Source organism: Copadichromis virginalis, linkage group LG4, assembly GCF_057382275.1.
Source record: "Copadichromis virginalis isolate Kocher_CV1m ecotype Utaka linkage group LG4, C_Virginalis_male_GT1.1, whole genome shotgun sequence".
Lineage (NCBI taxonomy): Eukaryota > Metazoa > Chordata > Actinopteri > Cichliformes > Cichlidae > Copadichromis > Copadichromis virginalis.
In genome coordinates, this window is record NC_140621.1 from 27263538 (window position 1) to 27291281 (window position 27744).

General features: G+C 39.6%; 1 protein-coding gene across 5 annotated transcripts; it reads left to right on the forward strand.

Moving 5' to 3' along the window:
- Positions 1-1026: 1026 nt before the first annotated feature.
- axin1 (axin 1) lies at positions 1027-27505 on the forward strand. 5 transcript variants are annotated; one of them, XM_085454634.1, is made up of 12 exons: positions 1027-1328; positions 3909-4094; positions 9458-10429; positions 15588-15728; positions 16343-16439; positions 18876-19013; positions 22103-22626; positions 22715-22879; positions 23066-23305; positions 23704-23787; positions 26567-26716; positions 26813-27505. In XM_085454634.1, the coding sequence occupies exons 3-12, from the start codon at positions 9534-9536 to the stop codon at positions 26937-26939; spliced, it is 2562 nt and encodes an 853-aa protein (XP_085310760.1). In that variant the 5' UTR covers positions 1027-1328; positions 3909-4094; positions 9458-9533; the 3' UTR covers positions 26940-27505. The 5 variants fall into 5 exon arrangements, with proteins under 5 accessions (XP_085310760.1, XP_085310763.1, XP_085310761.1 ...); XM_085454637.1 differs by having other exon boundaries at positions 22103-22620; XM_085454635.1 differs by having other exon boundaries at positions 3912-4094.
- Positions 27506-27744: the final 239 nt, after the last annotated feature.

Sequence of the window (27744 nt, forward strand, 5' to 3'; positions counted from 1 at the left end):
AACAAATCCTCTCATGGCTGAAAAGCCTGCAAGACGTCTAAGAAACAATTCAATTTGACTGAATACTTATATTTCTCCCTCTCTCTCACTCTTTTCCTTACTCTCTCTCTCTCTCTCTCTCTCTCTTTTTAAAATTTGTACAAGCAATTAGGTGCACGTCCTCATGCCTGTTGGGTCTGTTACCATAGCTACAATACCATTGTGCATGCAATCATCTGGTCCTTGTTTCCTCCAATAGGGTCGCACGGCTAAAGCTGTAATATAAAGTAAAGATGCTCATCTTTCAGCAACACACTAGTAAGAATCATTATGAGCAGAAAGTATTGTAGAGTGGCAGACAGGGGACTGCGCCCAGTCATGGCGGACAACAGAAATAAGATCCGACGAGCCAAACAGCAGGAGAGAAAGGTGAGAGCATCTACCATTTTGAAATTCAACTCCTTTCATTGTTCATTCAAAGAGTTTGGTGCAACAACAGTGACAGTAAACAATATACGGCTTTGCATTCAAGCTTTGAAAGCCAAAAAGGAGCAAAAAAGAAATGTCACTTTAAATGAAATGCATTAGCTGGACGAAAGCTGGCAGATACAGTCTTTAGACTTATAATTGTGTCCGAAGGTTCTTAAGTCAAACTGAGCTTCAGTTGGTGAGATCAAAGAATTTCAGCTGAGCTTTGCTTTAAAGGAACGATGTTCTTTGTACATTTCATATGACGGAATAGCTGAAAATAAGGGGAAGAGACCCAAAACATTAAAACAGATTTGAGGCTTAAACGATCTGAATCCTGAATAAAAATACATGAATTTAATTGTAGTTACACAGATGTGGCCTAAATCAAAGAGAACCCCAAAACACATCAATCAGAACATCCAAAGAAAAGATGCATTCAGGAGCAATCATGGAGGAGCTTTGAGGCCAGGCTTGTTGAAATCAAAGGCCTGAGAGCAGAAATATGTTACGCGAGCTATCCATATAAGTCAGAGAAAAATAAATGCGGTCAGTTCAACTGCAGCTTGGAAAAGGACAACAGCCAATGCAGCATGTTCAAGCTGCTCCCCTACTGGGCGGCCCATGAGCCTGTCGATATGGTGGTTTGATGTTGGATGGAAAATAAGAACCCCCCCACAACAAACAGAGGGCTGGAACAGAGAGACTGGAACAGAGAAAGAGAGGGTAGAAAGGGAAGAACCATCGACAGATGGACTCTGTTGTGATTAAAGATGGCGGCTGTCTTTACTGCAGACTATGAAGGACTATACTCGATGCCTAGAAAAGCGGTGGGAGTAGTCTGCGATTCAGCACAACAAAACCAAGAAGCACACAGTAAGGTAAACCAGCAGGTCTAATGTTTGCTTTGGAATCTGTGAGGATGAAAATTGGTGTTACGTTCCTTTGTCTTGTGTATCGTTCCCTTACGTCTGTTACCGTCTTTCATGTCTGTGCCGTACTGTTTTGTTGTGTCAGCCCTCTCATCAAAAGCAAAGCACATCATCTGATTTGACCAGTGAGTGTGTATCGGATGACCAGACAAGTGAAGACCACGATAGATTGAACACTTAAATTAATTTGGATTTCTTCCAGCCGGCTGATGTCTGGCAATGTATTTTCGCCATTTGGTACATGGTTCTGCATGTATGTCTTTGGTATTATATCACCATGGGAAATGTAGGCCTTTTAATAAGCTTTATTTTCCCTTTTTCTGGGAATATGGTGCTCTGCAAGCTATAATATCCTGCAAAATAAACTCAAGTCTGCAAATTGCTCAATCCTCTGTGGCTAATCCATTCCAAGACTTGTTAGTCATGATCTATTCAGCCTGGACAAAGGATATCAGCAGGACATCAGAATACATTTTCTGACAGTCTTTTGATATTACTCTTTGGATCATTTCCAGAACTTAAAACAAATACAGAAAAGCTTTAATATTCCTTCGTCATATCAACGGTTTTGAATGTTTTTAGTCCATAAGCCCCGCGATTGCTTTACATTATAGTTTTGAGAGCTTTGAAAGATGCATTGTCCTCTTCGTTGTTTCTTTTATACTTCTTAACTTTTGGCAAACTCTTTGAAGACAGCCAGCTTGAAAAATCTTTATTGTGTGCACTGAAAATGGGAGCTTCCATTTAAATATCTTAATGTGGCTTTGTTCATCAGAGAGTCTTCAGCAGAGATAAGCCTGTTTCAGCCAAAGCCTACAAAAGAGCCTAAATCCACACTGACAGGTGGAACAAAAGAATGCATAAAGAGCTGAACTGGGAGACATGAAGTTGTCCTCTGGTAATGCTTAACTGCAGCAGTAATTTGAGAATATTTTAAAATATGAGAACAGTTTTTAAAAGGTAGCTTTGTAGGGTTGTGAAAAAAAAAATCCCCCCTGCAAAGTACAGAATAGTGAATGTGCATTTTTAGAATTTAGTATGAAGGATGGGTGCATGCATAAAGGAATTAAGAATAAAATGTAAAATCTTCTCCTTAAAGGTTTTATACAAGTGTGTTTCCATAACAATTCTGACACAAAGTGCTTATTTTACAATAGGTTTGCTGATTTTAGTGAAAACTTGTTCACACTTCAGAGTTAGGCACAGAGAAGCCTCTTCTATTGTTCCTCTGTGCACTAAGCAGCTTGGCCGAGCCAGTTGCTTGAGGGTTATTTATTTGTAGTTAAAAAGAAAGGGAAGAACATTTTTTTTGTACAAATTTCACACCCAGCTGTTTCAAACTATCAAAGAGGTCCAGTTTGAAAAGCCTTCTGGTTACAGGACTTCTTGAGCTTATGTTTTTAAACCTTTTCACTGTTGCAGTTATTTACAGTTTGTGGTGTTATGTTTTGGACAGCATGCCAAAAGAGGTCAAAGTGTGAATTTGTCTTTTATGATAAAGCACACTTATTTTTAGGGACAGTTCTATGCAGAAAGGCACATTTTATTTCTTGTTAATTGCTGAAGTTAAAAGCAGATAACTGACTTCTGGGAACCATCAAATCTGTTAATTTTGGGGACTTTAACCTCCTCTTATTTACTTCAACTGTAATATGAGAAATCTCTCTCTGATTACTCACAGACACCTCCTGTACAATCAGGAGTTGTGCAACCAAAACTGGCACACAGATACCTCTTGGGCATCTGAAGGTTCTTATCTATATCAGATGTAATGTTGTCATCATATCATCTTAGCCTGTTACAAAGTTGCAAGACAATGTGACAACATCATTACATGTGGTATAGATAAGAACCTTTAGATGCTCAAGAGGTATCTGTGTGCCAATTGTGGTTGCACAACTCCTGATTGTACAAGAGGAGTTTGTACAAACGGGGAGATTTATTTACGGTAAGATTGTTATTCATCTTTGAACTAAAGGTGGCAGCAGGGCTAAGGTTAGAGAGGATGCTATATTGTGCATGGTTTGCCTGCTTCTTGATTCTTTGACCTACTCCTGTACTTTCCTCAGTGTCAACTTGTGTCAGTAGTTTTTGTAGTGCAACAGATCCTACTTGGGTGGTGACTAAGAAAACATCTCAAATTATCTCAGGAGGGACTGAATGACTCAAAGTGTAAAAAGTTGAGCTTTTTAATTCAATTCAGTTTTATTTATAGGGCACCAAATCACAACGCCTCAAGGCACTTTATAATCTAAAGTAAAGACCCTACAATTTTATAGTTTTTTACAATTTTAAACTATCGGTGTAATGGACTGGGTCATTGTGTTGGGCATGAGGCCACCCTACCCTAGTGTTAGGAGCTTTAGCTTTGTTTTTTCAAGAATATTTCGAATGTAGATCAGTAATGGTTTTGGTTTCAGATATATTGCAGCAGAAACATCTTCAAATGAAAATGTTCCATAATGTTGAACTCCTGCATTTTTTCAGTTATGTAGGAACTAGTCTTAACCAATATTTCTTTCTTTTCAGAAGCAAATGGATGGCAATGGCAAACCATTATGGCGACATTCTGCTTCAGCCAGGACTTTCCATTTCACGGGGGTGAGAAGGGCTTTACCTTTGCAGAAGAAATGTGTGCTGAGTAACAATACAATGGAATCTTCAATAAAAGGATGCACTACTGGAGGATGCGTGAGGAAGTCAATCAAACTCAAGGTAATGCAGGTGGATTTGCTTGCAGATCTGCCTTTTCTCCATCTGTGTGTTCACCAAATATAAACATGTAGACCCAGAAGCTGTTGACCCTTGGAGGAGAAAATTTCCAGTTAACACTACAAAGGAGTATACTACAAAAGAAGTTTGACATAGCAACACTTCCTTTGCGCTAGCTGGCTTGACTAAACCTGAAACTCTCAGTCAGTGATAAGGGGTATCTTTCAACTTTCTCCGTTAAACTTGGTTTTCTGGTTCAGGCTTTGTGTGTCCTGACATAAAAGGAGGCGTTTCACTCGCCATATGACTTTTCTTTTTCACAAAATGATTCCAATCGTAGACATTATCAGGTCATGATGATTCAAAAACAATCCGACAAAAAGTACAACACTACTGGAAATAAGCAAAGAGAGTAATGCTGCAACAAGAGCGTTAAAATAAAGATTTTGACTGGAGTTCATGTATTTATTTTAAAGCCGATTGCACTCTTGGTGCTGCTGGTTGTTTTTAATTGGATTTTTAATTGGAGCTTGGAAACTTTAGATTAGATACAAGTAACATCACATGTTACTATTCCAAGTAGCCCACTAAAGGGGATATTAAAATAGCTTTAGTAATGTACGCCTTAGCAAGTTGCTCATGTAAAACTCTGACTTTAAACTCATCATCGCTAACCCATTGATCTTGCTTCATAGTATACTCTCAAGTCTCCAAAAACAGGTACAAAACGCAAGAACCCATAACAAGGCAATGTGATAACAATAAAAAAAAACTAATAAAATATACAATAAATAAATAAAATGGTATGCAAACCCTAGGATAAAATGATTAATTTGTCAGTTAAAATAAGCACATAAATATGTTCTTATGTGGGACGATTCCAGAGTCTGGTGGCAGAGAATGGTTGCCTTTAGATTATAGACAAGACGAAGAGAAATTGTTGGGATGACCTTAAGGAGCAAAATATGGAATTAAAAAACCTGTAATATTTTTGTGCAGCTGATTCATGAAGGGCTTTAACAATTAAAATGTTTAAAATCAGTTCCTTATTTCACAGCTGGCCAGTGAGTAAAAACAACAGTGATGCGTTGTCTTATAATACTATAAGACTATAATACTATAGCCTGGCCAATGCAAGATTTTTAAGGCCAATACTGATATATGGTCATTTACAAATATAATCAGCCATTTTTTTCCCTTTCAAACATAAACAGATTTGCCTATCATTTGATAGGAGTAGTTATTCACGAGTCCTTATTAAGATAACATCACAATGCTTGATTATTGTCACAGCAAGCCATGGATTACTTGTGTACACTCTGTTTACGCTCTGCCCGACTCTGCTCGGACAAACTGGTTGTTATGATTGGGATATTCCAAACAAGTGTTGCCAACTGGGAAGTTACACAGTGCCCCCTGGCTGACAGACTATGCAACATCTCCCATCTTATATTCATCGGCCATTACAAATTCTGATATCGATATGTCACGAATATGTGCAGGGATTTACAGTTAACCAGCTGAGGAGTGACAAAGGTTTGGATAACTATTTGTATTAGCACTTGTAGTTCGTAAGAAGCTGTTCTTCACAACATTACCTGTTTGATTGTTAAAAGCTAAGAATGAATCCATAAAAACATCAAGATTTAAACTACAGATCTACATATGTGACTAGAGGACCAAATTATTTTTGTTTCACTCAAAGAAAGTACCAGTTAAAAAATTGACAGTGCTGGAATTATTCTGATTTGCTTTTGGAAGAAACAACAATAACACAGAGTAACTGATGCTATAAAGAGAGAACTGTCAGGGTACTTAAAATGCTTAAACTGCTTCTGCACAAAATCAATTTTGCCTCGAGGAGGCTGCAGTGCATTGGGCCTTTTTCATGTTTTATGTTGCCCGCATAAATATTGTAAGAACTACAGTTCACACTTGAAAGGTTTCCAGGTTTGAGCCAGTGTTTGGAGTGATACGTTGAGACAAAGTGTGAAATGTTTGTGTTCTTGTTGTATACACCTGTATCCTGTTATCCTACTCTAGTTTTTTTTTTTAATGATTTCATGTAATTACTTACTAATCAAAAACAATATGTTATTATAGTGTCCCACTAGCTTTACATCTTAGGCTCAGTAAAACAGTGTGACAGCTGAGGAATTCAAATGACACAATCAGTCAGCAGCTGCACATTGGCTATTGCAAACTGCTTATTATATTTGTTAATTCATGCATTTCAGTTTTCTTCATAAAGACACTCGAACAAGATCTCTTTATCCCAGTTGCTTTAAAAATACTTGCAAAAATTGCATTTACACAGAAAATGTACCATATTTTTTTGTGTCATGAATAATGAGGCCAGCCAGATTCATTGTTTTCACACTATTAGTATGTTAAAGTTTAGCTGATGGCCTCATCATTATGTGTTATGTACCGGTACGTTTGATGTCTGCTTTATCAGATGTTCTAGCGAAACTTCCTGGTGGTAAAAGTTTATGATAAAGGCCGCCTGAATGCAGCACATAACAGGAAGAGTAAACCTTTGCTGATTTTAACTGATCAAAGCGGCTCTTGTAGAATAATCAGTAAAGTCATCTAGTGCAGTCTGTGGTTGGAATGAAACCTGTAGACTCTCTGACTCCGAAACAAGTGGTTGCCCAACCTGCTCTGAAGTGTAGTCTACTCTTGCTGATAAGTGCTACTCATTCCCTGAAGAAGTTCTTTAGTGTCTTTTGTGGATACATTCTGAGTCTGTGTCATGGTTTCTGCCTGGCAAGACACACTCTGACAAAATAAGGCTCCTCAAACCCATTACGGTAAACATTTGAGCATTTTTGAATCTTTATATATACCAGGGATTAAAAATCAGGGCAACGCTGACATCACAGGTTATCATACTGGCTGTAGATCTGATGTGAACAACAAAAAAACGGCTTTTCAGCTTAATGTGCACAGTGATGCTGATGTGTGTAGCAGTTAATCAGTTGACTTTTTAAATGTGTTGTTATGTCGTATTTCTGTGCATTATGCATGAATTTTCATGTATTTCACCACTTGAAAGAGAGAGAGAGGGGAGGAGGAGGCGGGTGGAGAGGAAAAATCGGTGTACCACATGTACCGAAGCTTAACACCGGCAGTTTGTGAAGTGAACAGGCGAGGCGCTGTGCATCATCTCCTGTAGCCTCAGCTCCATACAGACAGTGAGAGACAGCCATGGAGAGGCGGAGAGCGGGCTGCTTTCTTTGTTATTTTTAAACTCTTGCAATTCGCAACAATGACACTGTCGGCTGGGACTCGTGTCGGTCCGATAGCCCGATGCACTCGCAAGCAGAAAGATTTTCACCGGTTAAGTATATGTCACTTTTTTTAATGGCTCCCCCCTTGCTCAGAGATTGGGATTGCGGTAATCGGGGGGGAAATATACCATCGCTTTGCTTTGCTGATTGTAAATGTGTTCGGAAATGGTTGCTGGGATTCCCTCTGTGTCCTCTGACGGTAGGGGAAATGTTTACGGGTGCTTATGCTGTGTGTTTAGTTTAGCAGCTGTTAGCGGGTACACCACAGATATTATTAGTGTGACAAAGTTGTGCACTTGTCGGTCGGCTGCTGATAGGCCTGGCTCGCTCTCTCCCTCTATGTGTGTGTGTGTGTGTGTGTGTGTGTGTGTGGAGTTTGTTTCTGGCTCCCCTCCCCCACTCGCTGTCGTTCTGCTCATTCTGGAGAGGCCAAGACATGGATGTGATGAGAGGCTCACTTCAAAGGAACAACCCAACTGACACGGTTTCAGAAAAAAGGGTCATTTTCCCCCTGTTTTAACTCGACTCTGACCGGCGGAAATTGTATGGAATCCCTTCTAAATATACCTCCGCCGGAGCCGCACACCTGAGAGCACAGAAGGTTCATTTATATATTAATACGCGGATGCATCGTCTTTACAGGTAGCAGCAGTTTGCCCGGGTGATTTATTCCTACCAGCATCGTTAATAGGCCTGAAACGCTCGTTTTCTTGGAGGGGAGGGCTAATTTTCATTCCAGCACATCTGGCCTGATGCACAGTGCACGTGCTGCTCACACTCCAGGGCTCTGCAGCGAGCAGAGCCGCTGCTGCCAGTTTTGTCTTCATACAGCCTTTGTTCAATCAGAAAGAAAAGATTTGTATCAGTACTGAACCAGACAAGAGAGTGGGTGTGCCCTAAAGGGAAGGGTGATCTTGCTACAGTAAACCCACCTGTCATTTGTTCTGAAATCATAATTTGGCAACATTTATATTTAATCCTATTAGTCAACAAGTAGGCTGCACTGGGATTTCGATTGGGAAGTGATTTAGGCTGAAGTCAGGGCTATTTGCGTTCAGCTTCTCTACCCGTGATTTGGATCTGCTTGCAGCTGTCAAGAAGTAGTGGATATGTAGTGGAGCTGCTGTGGATATGTGAATTTAAAGGGTCAGCTGTGGCTGCATTAGACCTTAAATTGAATCCTGACACAGTATCTGGGAAGCTTAGCCATAAGCTAAGCAGTCCGGACTGCGTAGAGGTGGAGATCCGGGCTCTACGGTGTCGTTCCTCAGCAAAATAGCAGCACACTTGGTTATTACACAAAGACTAAGATGTGTCCTTGATCCCTAAAATCATTTGATACACCATCCCAGGTCCTTCCCTAACACCAGGAGGTATCATATAAAACGAGAATATGGCATAAGGATGTAGAATGTGTCATTTGCAGTACTGCTATGTCAGCTAGTGGGAAATAGACTTGGGCTGCTTCATTATCAATTTAATTTTGTAAACCCCAAGTGAATTTTCACCCTTCCAATACTAATTTGAATGAAACTGGAATAGATGTGTGAGCTAATGATATGCATTTGCTACACTGTATTCATACTGCTGTCTAGTAAAAATACGCCTCTAGACTTTCGGCGCATATTAAAGGCCTAATAGCTGTAGATTTCGATTTCTGCTCAGGTTTGCAGATTGAATGTCGAATATCTGATCCTAGCGCATGAATGCTTTTCTTTCACTTTATGCTTTTTTGATTATAAAGTACCGCTGTACTGATTTTTACTGTGGGTGTGTTATTGGACATGACTCAAATGTGAGATCAATGTGCTTTAGGGCTTTAGAGTAGTTTTCAAAAGCTGACACAGAAATAAGTGATATTTATTTACCTGCTTTAAAAAAATCCGGCAAAAGAAAAAGCCCAAAAACCACATTGGTATTCTATTGATTGTGAATTTCTCAGTGTGGAATAAATTGTATTGTAAAAACCTCAGAGCAATGTTACACTGTTAGTGCCCTGTCACTGAGTAGCAAAAGACTGCCTTTCTATGACGTGTTGAAGCTGCATCTCATTATAAATTTTCCTCCTTGCAGGAGTTCTTTTGCAGTGGCATAAGTAGAACTCTGGATCGAATAGTTGTGCAGTGTGGGCTCTACGGGGACGTGGTATATGGATGCTGGGACTATGAGCATAAGCGACAAACGGGGCTACTTAGCAGACCTAGGAGGCAGCTTCACTGAGGATGCTCCCAGACCTCCTGTCCCCGGTGAAGAAGGAGAGCTCATATGCAGTGATGGTCGCCAGCACAGCAACCTCAGCTTCTCCTCGAAGAATGAGAGCCTCAAATGTGAGCCGTCTGTGGCTACACCCAGGCGATCTGACTTGGACCTGGGTTACGAGCCGGAGGGCAGCGCTTCGCCAACACCACCCTACTTAAAGTGGGCGGAATCTCTTCATTCTCTCCTGGATGACCAGGATGGCATCCTGCTGTTTAGGACGTTCCTCAAGCAAGAGGAATGTGCAGATATGTTGGACTTCTGGTTTGCCTGCAGTGGTTTTCGGAAACTTGAAGCCAGTGAGGTTACTGAGGAGAAGAAGGTGAAACTGGCAAAGCTGATATATAAAAAATACATCCTGGACAACAATGGGATTGTCTCTAGACAGATCAAACCAGCTACAAAGTCCTTCATCAGAGACTGTGTGATGAAGCTTCACATTGATCCTGCCATGTTTGATCAGGCTCAGACTGAAATACAGACTATGATGGAGGAAAATACCTATCCATTATTCCTTAAATCTGACCTATATTTGGAATACACACGGACAGGGGGTGAAAGCCCAAAGTTGTACAGTGACCAGAGCTCGGTTTCTGGCAATGGAAAGGGGCTATCGAGCTATTTACCACCTTTAAAGGAGTATGAGGAATGGAGATGCGACCAAGGACCAGAGGAGCTGCCTGAGTGCGACCCCACGCCAAGCAGCCGTCTGACTCAGAAGCTGCTGATGGAGACGGCACAGCAACGAGTTGCCAACAGCACAAGATTCCAGGACAGTCACGAGTACAGGTAAATCCTCCGAGCAATCGAAAAAGCTTCACTTCAGTTTTAGCTGCACAGCATTCCTCTGAAAACTGCTGAATTAGAAAAATAAAAAAGCCCTGAAACTGCACACCAGCACTTGGGCTGATGTGACTGTGAGTGTAGCTCAGGAGATGGCAAAGACTGTGTGTGAAGAGAGTTTTAAGTATTTGCACTTATGGTGGTGAACAAATCTCAGAAGATAATAAGGCTGCATTACCGACTGTTTGGAGGTTGCAGCAGAAATCTCTGTGGTGCTTGTGAGGGCGCTCTAATAATCATGTGTTTTGCTTAGGCACTGGAACAGACTTTGTATTGAAAGAGTCAAACAATGATTTTGTTTAAGGAGGAGTTCTCCTGAAATCATTGACCCTGGAGTTTGTAATCTTTGCCTTCCCTTTCCTCTGTATATGAGGGCTCCATAATAAAATATTGCAAAAATCCTGTTTGACTGTTTAGTCTAGAGCACCCAAACATTTTTTTACTGTTAGCCAGGGCTGTTAATAGATCCTTAAAGTAGGGATCCTTTTTGAATTTTAATTCACAAAAATATTAAAATCTTCACAACAATATGACATGTTGGAATGCACAATCCTATATGATCTTTTTTCAGTTTACACATCTGCTACAAGCTTTCAGTACATTACATGGTCAATAGTGCAGCTTAAAGTCAAAGAAAATATGCTAATAAAAAGTGGAATGTGTTATGTAGAATTGGGACAAAGTTCATTTTTTGTATTCTGAAGCACATCAGCTGCATACCAATGTCCAGGTCTACAAAGTCTTGGCTTTTTAGCGCCAGTCAAGTGTTGAGTCGAGGTGTACTGTTTTGTGTTTGCCTGTCATGCTCCTGCACATGCTCTTGTTGTTCACAGTATTTATTCCAGTGCTGATATTTCTGATTGCATTGTTAACAGCTGAACAGAACTGGTGGTTTATTAAATTACCTATAGCTATGTGCTGTTATATTTGGTAATGTCTGCATGAGTGAACTGGAAATGCCCCGGAAGACCAAGTCTGATTAATCAAACAAGACAAATCTTCACTGATGCAACACTTGGATTTCTTTCTTGTTCTTTTTTTTTTGTATAGGCTGGCCTTAGGTTGTTGGTAATCTTTTCCTTGATTTTTAAATATGCATAATAGTGCAAATAATTAATAGCTTGGAGCTGTATGAAGGGAAAGAAAACTTTGGTTTAAGGTTGGTTATATTACAGAATGTACTGGATATATGTGGGTAGATCTCAGTGATATTTTATGCATGGAACCTTTCCAACATACAGCAGTCGAGAGACTGGCAGAAAGAAGTGATATTTTATTGGCTTTGGTAGGTTCTGAGTATTTAGACCAGGATCTAGATGATTCAAAGGCAAAGGAAATTATAATCCTGTTAAATTAAAAAAAAAAAGCAGCTTAGAAACAGAAACTTTGTTACAAGGGCTGATAGGAAGTCAACTTCTAAAACTTAGTGTGAACTAAGGTTACGGCTTCAGCGGAGGGTTAAGGACTCTTGCAGTAAAAATGGCCAACAGAAGCATGTTTGGTGTGCGTCACTGTTGAAATCTCACAAGGAGCACTTGTAGCATTGTTCGGTTATTGCTACAACGTAAATAGCTACATTGTAAGACTTTAACGCAATTGCCTAATTTGCTGTTATGTATAATTTTCAATTTGCATCACTGTCAGACTACAAAAATGTTGCCATGTTTGACCTCTGTTCCTGCAGTAGCAGCGGTATGATGGTGGGGACAGGAATTTACATCAGCTGACAAACATAGAATACCTTACAGATAGAAAGTTCTCTGTTGCAGCAATATTGAACACAGCCCTGTACTATGTATCTGTGACTGAAAAAATCCCGATAATCATTTGGTCAGTTAAATAGCGTGAGCATGACTACTACCCTTTCTTTCCAAATTCGTTCACTGTGGGCACCTAGACTCTTACTAGCTGATATCTGAAGATTGCAGAATGCAAAAGGCTCTGTTGGAGGATATGAATGTTTGAAATCTTATCCAAAATATAGAAAGGAACAAAAAACAAAAAAAGCTTCTGCCGCAGGCATTTCGGGCGTTTGCTGGTGAAAATCTACACGGCAACTGATAAAGAGGTTTTAAGTTGTGATTGAAACACACTTGTGAGCTTATTTCCACATCATTATTTCAGCAATCAAGCATTTGGCCAGAATTACAAAAAAGCATTTCATTTTTAAAGCATCACCCACTGGGTTTTTGTGAAACTAAATTTTACAGCAGTTTTGTCAGATCTCTTCAGAGACAGGCAACAAGAGACATTAAATAGTCTTTCAGAACAGCTTTAAGAAATCAGATGACTTGAAAGAGAATAGCCTTTAAGTGCGTTAATGTTTTGGGAGATTTTTGCAATGTGAACGAGTCAGATTTGTTCTCATTAAAGTTAAAGTTATATTTCAAAGGCACGACTTCACTATATTTGTTATTTTCAATGAAAGTTGTTGTTGCCTCTGAGTAATATTAAAAGCCACCCCACAACAATCACCAGGCTTAAGTAGAGTTGAGTTGCACATGGAATAATAATATTAGTCACAATTTTTATATTGTGTAAGTTAGATAGAGATACTGAGATACTGTATTGCATTTTTCAAGTTAAAATCTTGAACTGCCAGTGCCACCCATGCTTTCTTCCTGGCTGGCAAAGAATGCTGAAATGCACATGTTTCGAGAGACCTGAATGTATCGAAGAGACGAGTGTTCAGTGTTCGGTGACAGAGATGGTTCGATACGACTAATGGCCCTACGCTCATTATCGCGGGTGTCGTGTGCTGATTTTGACGTAGCTTCGTGTGTTGCATGCCAAAATCTTTGTGGCGCTTCAGCCAGTCAGGTCGTGTACCTCGCCGTTTTTGAAACCGGGTGCCAAAGCTGGGTTGAAGACACGAGTGTACGATCGTGTCGGGTTTTTTACGGCCACTTTAATGATATTCCAGCACAGAAGCTCAAAGACTTACAGATATACAGAGGAAGATTTTGCAACTTTTTGAAAACTTGAGAATTTGTGAATTTGCGAAAACTTTGCAAAAAAACAAAAAGTCAAATCTTTGCTTCTGGTTTTGGCTTATTTTCCTTGTATATCAGTATTTATGTGCCAGTATTATCTGAGTTGCAACACCTATCATTCAGGAGAATACTGCAATTTGAGACAATGTTACAGTGGCGAGAAAAGCGACAATTGGGCCGGGAAAATCTGGCCTTAAAGAAAGCATCTATGTACCCAGTGAATGACTATCATTGAACAGAGGTGGTGGGTTAAGAAACCAGTAAACAGATAACACCTTTTCTTCTTTCAGTTGTATCAAAACTGTTACCACATACTCCACAATTACCAGTTTAAAGGTTTTGATAGAATGCAATTTTTATACTTGTACTAGCCCTTTGCTAACCTGGCGTTCTAATTATTCATAATTATAACATATTTATAAGCTAAATGTTAATGAAGTTGAGTGCAGTGATTTTGTTTTGAACTCTGGCTCTTAACAAGGAAACTCTTAACTCTCAAGGGAGACCTGGCCAAGATAGGCAGCAGCAGGTGTCTCACAGTTACAGAAAAACATTTATAGAAATGTTTTCTAAAAATGTAAAAGGTTTTAAAAGAAGTTTCCCTAAATTTCATTAAATCTATGAGGAAGAATTGCATCTGGATGTGTCTGACATTTGACTGTCCAATACTCTGGTATTGAATTTGAAGAGTATGGCATGATGGTGCAGCAGTCAGCACTGTTGCCTCAGAGCAATAAGATCCCTGATCAGGCCATCTGGAGTTTACATGTTCTCCCAAAGTACTCCAGCTTCCCCCGACTATCCAAAAGCATGCACGTAAGGTGATCCTATAATTGTCCGTAGGTGTGAATGTGAGCGTGAATGGTCATCTCTGTGTTCCTGCTGTGGACTGGTGGTCTGTCCAGGTTGTACCCTGCCTTTTGCCCTATGACAGCTGGAATAGGCCCCAATGCCCTGTGACTCTGATTTGAGCCACAGGGCACACAGGGCATTTGAGTATTTTACATGCTGAAATGCTATCAAAAATGCTGTTGCTAGCCTTTCTTGCTCTCTGTTGCTCTTACTTTACTCTGGTTGAGAGCCTGTTTGTGTAAGCCATGCCAAAGAGATAGAAGTGCGAGTGACAGGATATTACAGCAGCAAAAAAATAAATAAAAAAGATAAAAACCTTTTACACTGTATGAACAAACGGAGTCACTCATAACTCGCAGTTAATGGCTGTTTATGGCCTTTGAAGCCTCTGCTTCCTTGTGCCAGACATTTTTCAGATGTGAATCACTGGCAGTCAGGTGGCGCGAGGGGTCAGGAAGGGTCAGGGGATTGATATAAACTAGCATTAGGCTCACTGTCAAACTTGGGAAAACACTGTATAGTATTTGCAAATGACCTAAGTTGTGTATAATTGGTGGGCCTATATGAACTTAAATCCAATCTCACTTATGCCAACAATGGCAAAAAATTAAGCAAATATGAAGAATTAAATTGAAGGACTCTCATGTTCTCCTATCCTCATTCCTGTGGTTGAAGATAGAAATCTTCATCCAGCTACAAGAGCTGCAGGTTCTGTTATAATAGTAGAGCTTTCTGACAGATGGAAAACATTTAAATGAGTATGTTACAGAAAATAAATAGCAGGAACAAATAAACTCCAGAATGTAGTGACATAGAGTTTATCCATCCTGCTTACTTCATCCTTACTTTGAGGCAAACTCAGTTTAAAAAAAAGCAAGATAAAATATCAATCAATCAACAAATATTCATTCATGTATTGATTTGTTTTTATATGCAAATTGTATGTCCTCTGCTCCTCTATTCTTTGCTTCAAAGTTGTGAAGACAGCACACTGCTGCCTATACTGCACAAAAAACAAAACAAAACTGACTTCTCATTAATGCACTCAGTTCAACTGATTCTTGGCCTGAAGGCTGGTGTTTTACAAGATGTAGCATTTCTAATCTTGTTTATGTTGGTATGTTAACTACCTTAGAAATCATCCAAAAAACTTGAGGATACCTTTCATATCTCGGTCTACTTCTGTTTGTTACCCTTTTGTCACCATGTCCTGTTTTTTGTTTTTTTCTTCTTTCTTTTTTCCCCCCTCATTTTTCCAGGCATGCACCATGTCGGGAGACAATCAACCCGTACTACGTCAACACTGGCCATGTTATGGCTCCTGCCACCAGCGCCAATGACAGTGAGCAACAGAGCATGTCCAGTGACGCAGACACCATTTCCCTTACAGACAGCAGTGTGTATGTATTTTGGCTTCATCCAAACATTTCACACACAGTTGTACCAGTTAAAACAGGCTATGCAGGTTACAACTTTTAGGGGAATGACAGTTTTACCTTCACCAATAAAATAGACAGGATCCTATTATATGTGGGAATAGTTTATATTTTAGTGCAACTTAGATTTCAGTGTTTTTAAGTCATTGCCAGTTGTGTGCTTTTGAATGAAGATATGCAAAATAAAGACTTTTAGTTGCAGATATGACACTGGGGAATTCAGCCAACGAAGCTTCAAAGCATGCACAACTGCACAAAAATGTTTTTGAAGCTGAATGGATTAGAGGCTGTTATCAGCTAACTGATCCAGGACTTCCAGAACAGGAAAAAAACCCCAGAATGAGTAATATCATATAAAATGACACTCTTCTGCATGTGATATGTGACCATAATGTGCAACGCCGCTTGTGCAGAAGGGACACTATTAGCCTGTGAGCATACCTGTCCTGCTTTACGAATTAATCACTATCTAGGTGTTCATTTTAGGAACAAATTCTGTGAAAAGCTTTCAACTTCAAAGCTGCCTCTGTTGTTTATTCATGAGCATGTTTTATGAAAATGTCTTTGTTTAATTCCAGAGATGGGGTTCCACCCTACAGATACCGCAAGCAGCATCGCCGCGAGATGCATGAAAGTGCCAGAGCAAATGGGCTAGTGCCACTACCTCATATTCCAGTGAGTTATTCATGGGTTATTTCCCTTTTCTCTCCATTTCTGCCTCGACACCTTTAGCTGTCGGTTCCTGGCTTATTTTTTTCTGCTCCGCCATTGGAGATGTGCATATTTAAGCTCTGCTGTGTCGCGGGGTCCTGTGATGGAGTATAAGAATAGCTGATGGTGAAAGAGTAGTCTGTCTAAATGCAGCTTGATGCTTTCCTAAGCTGCGTGCGCTTGAAGCCTAGTAGACATGAACCTTTCCCTGTGACAGCCTGATGCCTCCCTCTGCAGCTCCTGCTCTCTCTTGGTAGGAAACTCGAGCTCTAATTAGGCCTTGGAGTAAAGCGTCAAATTAAAATGCCTCATCCAGCCTCTCATTAAGATGTAAGAATTGACTATATAGAAGAGCCCAAATCTCTACCCCTAACAAATTACTCTTCAGTTTTTTTTTAATAAGAAAAAACAGAGATTATGTTTTAAATATGTTTAAAGAAGAGTCTCTTGTCAAGTTATTTTTGCACTTACTGGATTCAAATCGGGGGCACAGTTTGAATAGGTAAGATTGCAGTGTAATTGCATACACTGACAGGAGAAGAAATTGTACACTTTACAAAAAATCCCAAGACTACAGTTGCAGTTCCTGTGTAATTAAGTAGAATTTCAGTAGAATTTATTTTATTTGAAATGACAATGTAATTATATTAACATACAAATACTTAAAGGTAGGTACACTAAAAAAGCAATCAAACAAGGAAATAAATTAAAGTGGTGGAAAAGTGGAAGGAAATCATGCAGTACTTAATATTATTTAAAACCTTATTTAAAAGAACAAAAAACAACATTAACTGTCTTTCTAAGGTGTTGGGCTAATGAATGCTGGCACAACAGCTTTAGTGCTCATTGGTGTTAATTCTCGAGGTCCCAGGAACTCTACTGGACAGTTCTCCCAAAGCCTCCATTTAGAGTTTTTGTGACTGTGGTGTGTTAAATCTGCAGTCGGTTAACAAGGTTTAAATATGCCTATGGTAAAAGCAGTAGCATATGTTTTACATCATTTTGATACTCATCCCAACCCCCACAAGACCTACGCATGACTGTCTTTCAATTCAGCAGACTACTTCCATCATGACAGACATGAAAGACGAACACCCGGAAAAGCAGGGGTCTAGTTGGGCCCAGCTATGCCAGAAAAATGCTCCCACAGCATAACAGCTCTGGTGGATCCCCCTCACTGTAGGGACCAAGCATTCCTGCTTTAAATTGAATTTGTCACATATCTGTAGAATGAGGCCGTTATTAAATCTGGTCTAAATCTCTTTATGTCCTCACAAAGAAAGACACCTTTATCAAATATATGTATTATAATGTAAGTAAGTAAAATAATGTAAGTGATGTATTTCTAAGATAACTGTGTTTATGAGAAAATGTGATTTGATCTTTATGTTAGTTAAATATATGAACTACATTGCCCTGTTGTTTTTACAACGGGGCAATAGCCCTAATCAGTGCTAACAGCTGACCTGCTTAGCTATTTTTGTGGGGGGGGCAATAATGCACAATGAACATTCATTCTTTAATTTATTATTCATATCTTTTTTTTGCACTTTAAGGTTTACTGTGTTGTGTTTTTTTTTTTGTGTTTAGTGCCGACATGGGACAGTTTTCCAATTTCGTTGTGTTATTGTACGAGGTATGACTGTGCAATGACAATTAAGAGTTATCTTATCTTACTTTTATGTCAGAGAACCTCCTTAAGCAGCACAAACAATAATTTTGTGCCATTTTATTCCAACAAAACAGTTTTAGCTCATTAAAATTATCATTAATATTTTTAGTTCATGCCTTAAAACTTCAATAAGATTAACGTCTTGTCATTCATACTTATGTTCTTTCTGTCATTGTCTTTTTCCATTAGTCAACCTCTCCTAAGGTTGTGCTGCCCTGATATTCTTCTGTAAAAGTTCTTTGTACAATATGGCAAGACACTTGTCAATGAAATATTATTAACTGAATTGAAGACTAAATGATTCAGATACCAAACTGGTGAGTCCCTACTGCTGGGGAGCAAACCCACATCTTCAGAAATAATTACTGTTAATACTTATTTTAAGGTTTTTCATGGTTCACACCAATCAGTCTTGAGCAAATACTCAGACTTGCACGGTTAAGAGTATTTTACAGCAGTGAATGAAGCATACTGAAAAAAAGCCCATCAGCTTTAGTGATATTTAGTGGTAAAGTTGTGGCACATTTGCTAATACTTAAATTTATTATCCCTTTGGTGTTTTTAACACTCAACACCATCTAGTTTAATGTCTTCCTGCTTATGTTTAAGCACTTTAATGTGATTGCTGAAAGGATGTTGGAGGCCAAGGTGGGAAAACATCCTGGGACTGCTGAAGTGGCTTTGACAGTAATGCAGCAGTGCTTACATTTTGACATTTCTTTCTCCAGCGCCCAAACCGGATTCCAAAGGATATACACGTGGAGCCAGAAAGGTTTGCTGCAGAGCTGATCAGGAGACTGGAGGGCGTACTGAAAGAGAGGGAGGCTCAGGAGAAACTAGAGGAACGACTGAAGAGAGTACAGTTGGTATGTTCTCTCTGTTTTCTGAAGAAGCGTATACTATTGAAAGAACAATCAGAAGCTGTATTTTGTTAATTCTGCCTAATTTATATGAATAAGAAGCATCCTTTAGCGGTTTCTACAGAGGTTCAGGCTCAATGGAATCACGTGTTCACTGAATGACCTCTAATATAGTCTCAACAGTGCAGAGCTACTGGTTACACATTCAAGTCATGTGAGGAAGTGTTAGGAGCTGAATATTGCTACTACTGTGTAACACAACTGAAGAATTTTAGTGATGAGGGGATAGGGGAAATTAAAGTATGAGTTCCTAAAGTTAAAAATGCTTTGGGGCAAAGGAACAATTCTTTTTTATTTGCTATATCATCAGTAATATGTCAGCTAATAATGAAAAATGCAGTACAGTGACCTAAAGAACTAAACTTAAAACATTTTTTTCATTTGCAAAGCTTGAGTCAGAGATTGTTTGTGATTGCAACATGAAGGGCTGGTTTTAAAGATCACATTTAAAGTCCTCACAGTGCAAATGGTAAAATCAAAGAGCTCTGTTTTCCCAATTTACTAAGTTTGGTTTACTTTAATAAAAGAATACTTGAATAGATTGTGAAAGCTTATTGAAAAGCAGATTGCTGGTTGAAGTGTAACAGTAGATTCTACCGATGCTTATTTCTGAGCCAGACTGTGAGGTGTGTGCTCGGCCGTTGAGCTTTAAGTCTTCAGTAACAAAGGAGACTTAAATCCACCTGGCCTTAATGAAATTAATGAGGCCAACCATTTGAATAGGGAATAAAAAACATTATGAATCACTTGGAGAATTCTGTCCTTGGCCTGTCAGCAATCTGGCTTTGTCTGTGAATCAGATGGAGCACCTGCACATTCCGCCACTTGTAAGCCTGGAACAGTGAGCCGCCTGTTTGATGTCACTTGAATGTTGATGAAATGGTTCCTGAAACCACAAATGAAATCTCCCTCAGTGTACGGTGCCAAGTATTAAGTCTCAAGGCAGGCAATTTATGTGGGTAGCTATGAAAGGAAAGAAGGTGCCATCACGCAGCTGAAGGTTTGGCCTGTGGAAACGGGAGGCGAGGACGCCATTCATCAAGTAATACTTTGGAAATGTGAGCTTGGGTTTTAGCTTGTAAATGAGGATATCAGAAGCAGTAAAATGTGATATAGTTACTTATATGCAACTTTTCAGCTTTCCACAGCTCCGTCATGCATTCTGCACAAAATTTGATTAGGACTTCACATAATGTAATTATTGTACGGAGTAAGCAAATTATCGGCAAAAGATTGTGAGCAGGGCTCTCATTGATTCCTCGAAATATCTGCTCGTCTCTTCTTCATTGTTCTGTGTGGATTTTGTGGGCTCGGCTAGCGCAGATATCCGGATGGAACGCGGAGATGTAAAGAAACATCAATTACTTAAAAACTTGCCAAAAAATACTTGGCTGCATGGGTCATATTTTGCAATACAGCTGCATCTAAGAAAGCCGTGGGCATGAGAAAGTTAACTGCGTGTATGAACAGGCCGAGTTTCCTTTTCACACAGTTGGAGTAAGAGGATGGCGAGCACAGAGGCAGCGCTCAAAAGATGGTTTGGCATGTTTACAAGTGGAGATCTATTGAAGGTTGATTTAATTATTGACATAGCTGGCATGAAAGGTTTGAGCTTGTGCTGGTTAAAAATGAAAAGTAAAATCTGTCTTTCCATATATACATATTCTCTCCTTTACCTTCTTTCTCTGCCAAAATGTTCCCACCTTTATACAGGAGGCAAAATAAAAGGCGTATGGTGCTCATTTCTCCACCTACAATAAAATGTTTTCTCTTTATCCAAATTTCCCCGGGAAATTATGATGAATATATTATTATCAGGGTAAAACTGAATGCTTAAGGTCTTTACTGTCGCCCTGGACAACCTACTGGCATGACTGTTGAGATTACAGGGGGCAGTAGGATTACATGATGACTGTGTCATCAGTTTTAACCACAAGTCAAGAGCCGTTGTTGTAAATAGGTGCTCATTTTGGTTTGGTGTAAACAACATGTGTTTGAATAGGTGGAGAAATAGTTTTAAAGTGCTCATGTAAATCTGCCCTTTGCTTAATGCTGCTTCGTTTAAATAGCCACGGGGCCTTATTGTATAGTAGTGAAGCATGCTAGTGCTAAGCTAAAATATCATTCACATCAAGGATTATGTGGAAACAAGTTAGAAGAGGGGAAATTATATATCATTCGTGATCCTGTCATGATCGGTAATCTCTGATAGGGATTTATTTTTTCAACCACGAGTATCAAATAAAAATGCTCGAGCTCAAGTGTGGATTTCTAGAGACATTACACTCCTAGAAGTTTACATTAAAAAAATCTAGTAATGTTTTATGATGGTTTGTTATGTCAGTATTTCATTTAGAATAAAGTATTTCTGTTAACAGAGGCGTGAGATCCTGGGCCATATAGGAATAACAACATGACCATGCAGTTCTTGACCGGCATTCTCCGTTCAATCTTTCCGTTTAACATTGCACGTCCTGCACTTCCTACAGTGCCTGCTTATCAAAACCTATTATGAAAGCCTGCAGCACCCCACCCTTTAAATCCCCCTGGAGACGAGTCTGTCAGAGAGTTTTGTCCCAGTCAGTCAGCGCTCGAGCTGTAGCAATTCTGCTTGTCATGACACGAAGCCACAGAAATATGCTATTTGGATGCTGAAACGGTTGTATTCATAGATTGTCTCCAAACTGCTGCATTAAGAAGGAGAACACACATTTCAACTTAAGGTTAAACCTGCCATCTTCAGGTTGAAATAAGTACTGCAGCTGCAGCCTGGTGGAATAGCATCAGTTGTGCTGGTAGTGCACATGGAACACAGCTGGTGAATAAATAAAATGCACATTTACATATTTTGTATTTCTTTGCTATATGATTTAAACATTCATTGTAATCCATGCTACGAGTATATATACATTATTTATAAATTAGGTTAGCCTTTTTTGTGTTTTCTTTGTGTTATATGTTGTGTTTATCTTTATTTAGATTTTTATTTCAAGGTTTTATCTTTTACATTGTGCGTATATGTGTTTGTGCTAAAGGAAGAGGAGGCTGACGAAGTCATGATGGCCACAGCAACATCATTATCCAGTCACAGGTTCCCCCCTGGTGCTTATTCACAGAATTACAACCCTCGCTATGCTGACAACACCTACAGCGCTCCTTTTGTCGGAGATGCTCATGAAGAAAACCCAGAGAGCATCTTGGACGACCACGTGCAGCGAGTCATGAAGACCCCGGGCTGCCAGTCGCCGGGAACCGGCCGTCATTCTCCGAAGTCGCGCTCACCAGACGGTTTCCCAGGGATAAAAGGGATTGGGATGCCAGGCCAGGGTAAACATGCATCCAGGCACGGTTTCAAGGGAGAAACTAGCCACTTGTACCACCACAAACACCATGGCCACCACACAAGCGTGGGCAAGCCCAAAGAGCAGGTGGAGGCTGATTTAGTCACGCATGTGCATGGGAGCTTTCCCTGGAGCACCGAGTCAAGTCATTACGGATCAAAGTCTCGCAGCTATGCAGACGGCATGGGATCCAACCCCATGGACTATGCAGGGTACATGTAAGGAACAAACTAAGAAAAACTGAATTCACACATGAAAAATACCTGTTGTTTTCTACTTATCAGTTATTTATTTTCTATTTTGCAGCGGCAGAGGTGGCACACAGTGTAAAAGAGCATCAAAGAGAGGTGAGGAATTGCGGCCTTATGACATGCCGGGGCCTGGAGAGGAGATGGAGAAAAACCAGAAGATCCTTTTGTGGCTGATGGAAGGACAGAAAGAAATGGTTCAGCATAAGAGAAGCCCATATGGGTCAGTGATTACCTTTTATTAGAAAACATAATTTTTTTTCCTTTTTTTAAATTAAATAAAACTAAAACATTTTAGACATGTGCTCATGCCACTACGTCACCAGTGCACAAGTAAAGCTAAAATATGCTAAAATAAGCATGTTTCTTTATTTTATTAAATAAATTGCTGATATGTTTTTTATCATAGGAGCACCACTGGGTCCAAAAGGACTGTTGGACATGAGGGATCCCGCCTCGGCTCAACGGGGTCGATGCATCCGTGCATCAGTGGTCAGCTGCGGAACAGTGTGCAGCCGTCTCACCCTTTCATCCAGGATCCCACCATGCCGCCCAACCCAGCTCCCAGCCCCCTCATTCAGCTGGAGGAGGTTTGCCGGCGACTCGAGGAGGAGAAGATGAAGTCCGGAACATTGCAGCCTAAGCAAAGGTAAAAGAACAGATATGACTCATGTCCACTTGTTTAGTTCTTCAGTTTTTCCAAAGAATATAATATTCTGCCATATCTGTACCCTGCTCTGTCGTACTTGTGACAATTGCTCCCCTCTTCAGCTCTGGGAGCTAAGTCATTGCTGGCTGTCAGCAGATAGAAATCTCAAATATATTGTGAAATACAAAGAGATTTAAAAGGCACAGACAAGCTTGTGTAAACGGTTTGAAAAGGGTTTGCATGTCACAGACTGTAATTTATATATATTAGTTAAGCCACAAAAGAGAAAGCCAGCCCTTTCCCTGTTATCTAGTGAAAATCTTTAGCCCGTGTGCCTCTTTTTTTTTTTTTTTTTAAGCTGGTCTGTGTCTAACCACCGGGGTTTTTTGGTCTCTCAGGTATGTGCTGGAGGTGATCCAGAGGGATCGCACAGCAGTCAGGCCCGTACAGTTCCCTCAGCTCAGCGAGCTCTCCGAGCCCGAGTACGTCCACTGTGTTCCACAAATAGCTTTTAACATTGTGTGCAACATGTTAAGTCAGTGGAAAATAATGGACAAATAGCACTTTCCTGCAGTACTGCCCTTTTGCAGGATTATTACTGATTTAATAACAATGGTTTTACTGTTAACTGTATGTGGCAGAATATTTTCATGATCTAAGGTTTATCATTTCCTCAACTGCTCACAAATAAATTGATCAGACTTGAAGGCTGAGATCATCAGATTTCTTGGTGATTAGTTTCTGTGAAGACCAAAAAAAAAATTAGGTCACAGAGGAAGTAGGAGTGTATGTTTTCTCTGTTCCCGGAGCGGCAGACTAGCTAGAGTGTTACAAAAAGGATCTGTTTTTGATGTTATTTGAGAAACATGTATTTCTGTTTGATGTCTGACTGCCTGATAGCTGCCTACCAGATGAGGAAGAGCATGAGAACTGCAGATGGAAGAAAGATTACGTGACACCACCTCCTGAATCCTCCTGTTAGATTTGCGAGGTCTGGCATTCGTTTACTGACCGGACCTTTCCGTAACTCGAGTACGCACCTCTAAAAAAATTACTTAAAGATGACAGCAAAATTGGAATACAGAAAATATGAAGGACAATAGGATACTAATAATAATAGTATTTAGGAATTATAATTATACATAAATCTAAATTATAAATATAGAATTTCTGATACTTTTGGTGAGACAGCTGTGGGCTGGGGCGTATACTGGAAACCCTGCATCACTGGCAGTATAAAAGCTGGGCGTAGCCACTGTTGTCACTTATTTTCTTCGAAAGCGTTTTTGTCATCACCGTCTTAATATTTTGAAACTGAACTTGTTATTCACGATTCATTAGCACATGAGCATAAACTGGAGAATCCACCAGTCCTTTTAGATGGGCCGTATTTTACAAAATGAACTTTATTCACTGTGACCCAAAATGACGGAGCCTCTAAACCTGAGGTGTCAAACTCATTTTACATTGCGGGACACATACAGCCCACTTTGATCTTAAGTGGGCCGGACGAGTGAAACTCCGCCTTCCTGTCAGTGTAAAGAAATTCCATGTCCGTTTTTCTACACGATAACGAAAAGGCTCCTGCGACAAAGAAAGAAATCTGTCTTGACTCTTTGGACTTAAATTGTAAGAAATAAATGTGTAAAATTACAAAACAAGTTCTGTTAGCTCATTGCCCAGACTGTCCTTTTTTTCAGCTGTAGTCGTAAAAAAATGTCTACAGTAGAAAGTGAAAAGCAGAAACTATTCTGTCATTTGATTATTTATTGTTTAATTACTTTGTGTAGTATGAATGGCTACAAGGGAGGGTTTTATCAATAGGAAAAGCTGCAAAAAATATGAAAATACAGTTAAAAGTCCAAAATGTCTGCTTGTGCTTGTTTGTGGTGAGCAGCAGATCAAACAAGTTAAGAATTATAAGAATTATAAATGGCTTCATGATGCTCATTTTACATTTTGCTCCTTTCTTCACTTCTTCCCGACACTTTTGAGTTTACTTCTGTGTACCTGGCCTGTATGCCTATACTGGCTGGCTTCAGAACGTCTGCACCCCTTTCTTGTTTCACATAAAGGTTTGCATGTGATTGGCCGGATGGTGTGCCCATCAAAATAAAGTCCCACTCCTTCCTGGATTCTCAGCAGGGCTGAAGATTCGGCTCGCACATACCAATGGGCCATTAATAATTGACATATGAAATTATCTCACTCGCCTGATACAATTATATCCGGCCCACGGGCCATATGTTTGACACCGCTGCTCTAAACTCATCAGGAAAGTGTTTACTGAGGTCAGAGCTGAGAGCAGTTTTACCTCAGATTTCTACAGATTCGATTTTCTTCATTTTTGAGACTCGGAAGCTTTTATGCTCTCTGTGCTGTGTACTGGTATTAGATTATTTGAAGTGTCTTATTAAAGAAGCTTAAAGGCTAGGTTCTCACAGAAATTCTGGAGTCATAAGTATCTTCTCTCTAATCTTTCTGTGATTTCTAACTAGATTTATGGATGTTTACTTGAGGGAGCATGTTTGAGGTGGATAATGACATCTTTGGTAAATGTGACACTGAATCCAAAAGCATGCGTGTCGTGTTTGCATGACCAGCTGTGACTCACAAGGATGAGGATTTTGGAAGCAAATTGTGAATATCAGGCTTAATTTGCATCCGCAGTTCTTGCAGAAAAGAGAAAATCATGCGGCAGAGACGTATTAATACGAATGCATCAAAACCAATGTATGTATCCTATAATGAAAGCTGTGTGTTTAGATCGATGGAAAAACGGCCACCTGCATTTTGCCATCTGTTAGAGGCCAGATGGATGCGATGCTATGTAAATGCACTCCTACAGTAACGTGTTGACTAATGATAGCTGTTTATTCATTGACATCTCTCAGCTGTGATTATTGGCCTTGATTCATCATGAAATCACAGGCTATAAATTGCGGACAAAAATCAGTTTATATCTGAAACTTTCCGTAACTTGAATCAAGTTATACAATTGATCAAGTTTGTAGCAAAAATGTAAACCTCCTTTCCAGTCCATGAATTCAATTAGTCTTTTTTTCCCCTGTTCTTCCATCTATTGCTGTGATTTTTTTGAGTAACTTACAATTGTCACTACTCTAAGTCTCAGCAAACTCTATTCAAAGTAGACTTTTTTCCCTCTGTGTGTCTTTTAAGTGAAAAATGTTTTACATAGCTTTGGACATGAGAGAACTTCAAATGTTCTAAAAAAAAAAATCCTCTCTTTACTCTTTTCAGACACAAAGCTACTAAAAAGCAGCCATGTGAAAACATTACTGTGGCGTACTACTTCTGTGAGGAGCTGATACCTTACAGGACTTCTGTCAAAGGGAGGGTTGTCACGCTGGGCCAGTTCAAAGAACTGCTAACAAAGAAAGGAAATTACAGGTGAGACTCACGGTGCTACTGGGTAACATGTGGGGTGTCTTCTGGTATCAAAGAAAGTCAAGTTGACCTTGTATTATTTTTTTTTTCTCTTTTTAGGTATTATTTCAAGAAGGTAAGCGATGAGTTTGACTGTGGGGTGGTGTTTGAAGAGGTACGTGAAGATGACGCTATCCTGCCCATCTTTGAGGAGAAGATCATTGGCAAAGTAGAAAAAGTTGACTAAATTTTAAAGAGGAGAGAGCCGAGTAGCCAGTGTATGATGGACTGAGGAGCAAGTGGATGGTGAAGAGGAAGTGCTTTACAAAGGAGAATGGATAAGGAGGCAAGAAAAAAGGTGGATCCAGCATCAGAAGATTATAGTAGTGGTCATTGACTTCTGTATCACGGCTGCAGTGAAGTTGGACTTGAAGAAGAAAAATCTCATTTTCTTTTTGGAGTGTAATGTAGCATTGTAAAGTTTACTAGAAAACAAGAACAAAAAGTGCTACTAATGCTACGTATTTTTGATAATGACTTATCAAAGGGTTTCCTTTCTAAAATAACTGCACTTGTAATTTTTATATGTATTGATACCAGATGTGTACAGTTTGTGTTAAAATACAGCAAAAATTTTCTATCTATTTAAGTATTTAAATTGCTACTTTTAAGCCTAATTAAAGCTGAAGCGTTGCCCCTCGTGAAGACGATCCGATTCCTCGATAGGGCTGATTCTTGTTTGCTTTTTTTCATTAATTGTAAGAGCCCTCTGGACGCTAATGTTTGTGACTTTAAAGTGCTTTTAATACTTCACTTCTCAGAACTTTATTTAGAGGCATCAAATCAGACTGCTTGTTCGTTATATTATATACTACTGACTTGGTGTAGACCTTCTTAAGAACCCATTCTTGCAACCCAGTGTAGGAATTTTATTAATGTATTTAAAAATATATTTAAAAAGTCCAATACAGAACAGATTATAATGTCTGTCTTATGGCTCAGTCACACATGAGTAAAAGTAGGATGGCAACCTTCTTGCAACAGTTTGATTG